This window comes from Poecilia latipinna, unplaced genomic scaffold (genome assembly GCF_001443285.1).
Source record: "Poecilia latipinna isolate Pla-1442-1.1 unplaced genomic scaffold, P_latipinna-1.0 Scaffold1997, whole genome shotgun sequence".
Taxonomy (NCBI): Eukaryota; Metazoa; Chordata; class Actinopteri; order Cyprinodontiformes; family Poeciliidae; genus Poecilia; species Poecilia latipinna.
This window is the reverse complement of record NW_015114613.1, coordinates 79,480-83,211: the sequence shown is the minus strand read 5'-3', so window position 1 is coordinate 83,211 and position 3,732 is coordinate 79,480. Positions and strand designations below refer to the sequence as shown.

Sequence of the window (3,732 nt, the reverse complement as noted above, 5' to 3'; positions counted from 1 at the left end):
CTTGATTGATCCCAGCTGTGTCTCATTCCTTGATTACCCTCCCAGTGTATTTAGTCCCACCTGTTGTCTGTGTTCCTCGTCTAGCGTCGTATGCTATGTCGCTTGTCAGTCAGTTGAACTGTGAAGTCCTGAGGTTGCTTGTTTCAGTGTACAGTCTTTTATGTCAGTTGCTACCGGTATTAGCTATGTGCTAATTTGCTGCCTGATCCTGGACTGTGACCTTCTCATTAAATTCATCATCATCATCTGGGTCTCCGCGTTCATTCTCACCACCAACCAAACCCCCTGACAAAACCCAAAAACGCATGGAAGCTAACGTTGCTACTAAAAAGACATGGAAAACAGCTGCGACATGTGTCATCTTTATTCTGTGATGTCAAAACGGGTAAAAAAAAAAAAAAAAAAAAAAATTAATGGCACTTGGACGTCTGTGAAGGCCATGAGACGAGGCGCCAACACTGTACAACCTAATGATAGGAATTCACAAAATTAAGTCATTTAGATTCATAAAAATACATATTAAAGCTTTTTATGGGCTCAAGTTCTACAGTGTAACACAGCAACAATATGAAGATAAATATCATTTACAGCAGTTAGTGACAAGAAATCCCCAATGTTCCTTTGGTCAGAGGAGAGAAAGCACTGAGATGGACTCACTACTGGCAGCGAGGAAGAGGAGGAGGAGGAGGAAGCAGGCTGGATGTCTGCTGCAACAGAGTTCCATGAGGAGTTCAGACACATCAGGGAAAACTTCCACAGATCATTTCAGATTGGACAGACTGACTTTACTACCAGTGGGATGGGGAGGGAGGGATGGAGGGATGCTGGATGAAGAGCTTTCAGAAACATTCACATTAAAAGCTCGAACCAAACATTGGAGATGTAAACTCTGACAGGAAGTCCAGGACGGCGTTGCCATGGTGACGGTCGCGCTCTAGAAGTTGGGGAGCCGCTCCTGGCAGACCTCCAGAGGGCGCTTGGAGGCGCCCCTGCCGAACACCTCCACGCTGCCGGGCAGCCAGGCCACCACGTTCCCGGCCAGGTAAGCGCTGCAGTTGGCCATGGAGCGGATCTCGGCCGGCTTCAGGACGCGGTCCCAGATGTTCACCTGGCTCAGCTCCCCCACGAAGGCCTGGCCCGCGTCGAACCGGCCGCCTACCACGTCCTATGAGGGACAAACACAGCAGCGGCTAGCAGGTGAACGACAGCACTCTGGTCAAAATGGGACGCTCCTGATTGGCTTGATCTTATGGGTTATCATTACTGGGATGATCATATACAGCTGGTGGAAATGGGAAAGCTGCTACCTTCCTCCCAATTGAACTGGTTCTTCCATCACAGTGAACTGGAACCGTACCGGTTGGGTTTCCCAGCAGGATCAGTGCTTCTCTTTAAGATCTCTAACGTAACTGAGTAAAATACTTCACCCAAAAAATACTCAAGTCAAAGTAAAAGTGCAGCTACTGACTGCACTTAGTGACAGCAACAGGAGTAAATGTAACTAGTTACTTCCCCCCAGGTTCTGGTCAGTCTGAGGCAGGTCTTTGTGTTCGTCTGGGTCAGTGGTGGTTCTGGTTCTGGTCTCTCATGGAGGCCTTTTTTTCTCTGAATCATGACCTCTGACCTTAGCTGAGGCCAGCAGAGCTCCAGATGTTCTGGTTCACCAAGGTGAATCATTGGTTCTGGTTCCGAGTCGGGTTAGCACTAGCTTTAGCCTGCTTCCTGTTGTCAGCCAGGTTCTGTTAGAGTTCATGACCTTCCGTCTACATTGAGAAACTTTAAAGACGCTCAGCAGCCTGGATGAGTCACAGCAGGTTCCTTCTGTGCTGCACAAAATACCGAGAGCCCTGACCCTGTGACCTCTAACCCTCAGGCCCCCTGACCCTGTGACCTCCTGCTACCTGCTCCTGCCCCAGGATGATGACTCCTCCAGGCTTGATGGGGTGCCAGGCTGCCAGGTTGTCTCCGGCGCCCAGCTTATTTCCGTCCTGGTAGGCGTCCCACTGGCCGTCTCGGGTCGTCCAGCAGATGCAGATGTGGTGCCACTTCCCGTCCCGGACCTCCAGCGGCAGCTGGGCCACCTGCAGCACAACCACATGTCCCGTTAGCAGTCTCTATAGTGGCCTGTTGGTGACTGTTATCGGCCTTTATAGTGGGCATTAGCGTTAGCTGCCTTTTTAGCAACCCGTTAGCGTTAGCGACCTCTATGGCGGCTTGATTGGCCAATCATCGACACTTGCCTTGTCGTTGATGAGCAGCTCGATGGGGTTGTTGCCCCACTCGATCAGGACGATCTCATTGGCTTGGCCCGGAACGCCGTAGGAGAAGGGCGTTCCCACGCCAGGGCTGGCGCTGGACTTGATCCACATGCAGAGCGTGAAGGCGTACATCTCCGGCAGGGACTTGGTGATGCGGCCGTACAGGTAGTTGGTCCTCTGGGGGAGGGACAGCTTGAACTGCTCAGGGGACTTAAAGTCTCCGCCCCCTGTTAGGACAGACGGCAGCAGGGTTACAGCCTGAAGGGTCCGCCGGGACGTTCTGCTCTCACGTTCCCTCTGAGGGACTGGACTTGGATTTGCAAAAAGTCAAATTAAATTTTATTTTCTGCCAATTTATTCCCAACAAACGTCTGTGCATTTTATCAGAACCAAGGTTCTGCTGCTGAGCAGGAACTGAAGATATTAAAGAGAAACCATCTATAGAGCTACTAATCTAGAGTCAGAAATCTAGAGTCAACACACAGCTTCAAGTATTACAGCTGGAAACCAGCAATCAGGTCTGAAATCTGGGAGCAGTGAGCTCTGAGTGCAAAGGGCCGCGTACCTTTCTCCAGCTCGCTGATCCTCTCCACCAGCGCGTTCAGCGTGCTCTCGGTCTTCAGCCGGTAGGCGGCCGTGGCGTTGGACAGCTGGCTCTTCTCCTCCTCCAGGCTGCTGACCTTCTTCAGCAGCTGCTTCTCCAGCTCCCCCAGGCGGCGCTGCAGCAGCTCCCGCAGCTCGCTGGGGAACGAGGCGCCCGACAAGTTGGCCCTCATCTGCTGCTGCTGCAGATCAAACAGGAAGTGCAGCATTACAGATCAGGAGACTTCCTGCGGGATCCTTACATCACCACCAGGGAAAGTAGTTCAGTTCAGATCTTGTAAAGTAGTTCAGTTCAGTTTTAGTAAAGTATTTCAGGGAAAGTAGTTCAGTTCAGATAAAGTAGTTCAGTTCAGATAAAGTAGTTCAGTTCAAGGAAAGTAGTTCAGTTCAGATAAAGTAGTTCAGTTCAAGGAAAGTAGTTCAGTTCAGTTTTAGTAAAGTAGTTCAGTTCAAGGAAAGTAGTTCAGTTCAATTCAGGTTTAGTAAAGTAGTTCAGTTCAGTTCAAGGAAAGTAGTTCAGTTCAGTTCAGTGAAAGTAGTTCAGTTCGGTGAAAGTAGTTCAGTTCAGTTCAGGTTTAGTAAAGTAGTTCAGTTCAGGTTTAGTAAAGTAGTTCAGTTCAGGTTTAGTAAAGTAGTTCAGTTCACTTCAGGTTTAGTAAAGTAGTTCAGTTCAGATAAAGTAGTTCAGTTCAGGGAAAGTAGTTCAGTTCAAGGAAAGTAGTTCAGTTCAGTTCAGGTTTAGTAAAATAGTTCAGTTCAGGTTTAGTAAAGTAGTTCAGTTCAGATAAAGTAGTTCAGTTCAGTTCAGGTTTAGTAAAGTAGTTCAGGGAAAGTAGTTCAGTTCAGATAAAGTAGTTCAGTTCAGTTCAGG

At 49.0% G+C, this 3,732-nt stretch overlaps 1 protein-coding gene across 2 annotated transcripts in view; it reads right to left on the bottom strand.

Moving 5' to 3' along the window:
* Positions 1–346: 346 nt before the first annotated feature.
* LOC106935666 (neuronal pentraxin-2-like) overlaps positions 347–3,732 on the bottom strand; it is a 15,108-nt gene continuing 11,722 nt past the window's right edge. Inside the window, exons 2-5 of one of the 2 annotated variants that reach the window (XM_015016241.1) lie at positions 2,824–3,040; positions 2,241–2,485; positions 1,902–2,081; positions 347–1,165 (exon numbers count right to left, since the gene is read on the bottom strand). In XM_015016241.1, coding sequence (XP_014871727.1) covers positions 935–1,165; positions 1,902–2,081; positions 2,241–2,485; positions 2,824–3,040 — 873 coding nt within the window. In that variant the 3' untranslated portion in view covers positions 347–934. Of the gene's footprint in view, positions 1,166–1,901; positions 2,082–2,240; positions 2,486–2,823; positions 3,044–3,732 lie in introns of both variants that reach the window. The other variant, XM_015016240.1, reaches the window with a different exon arrangement.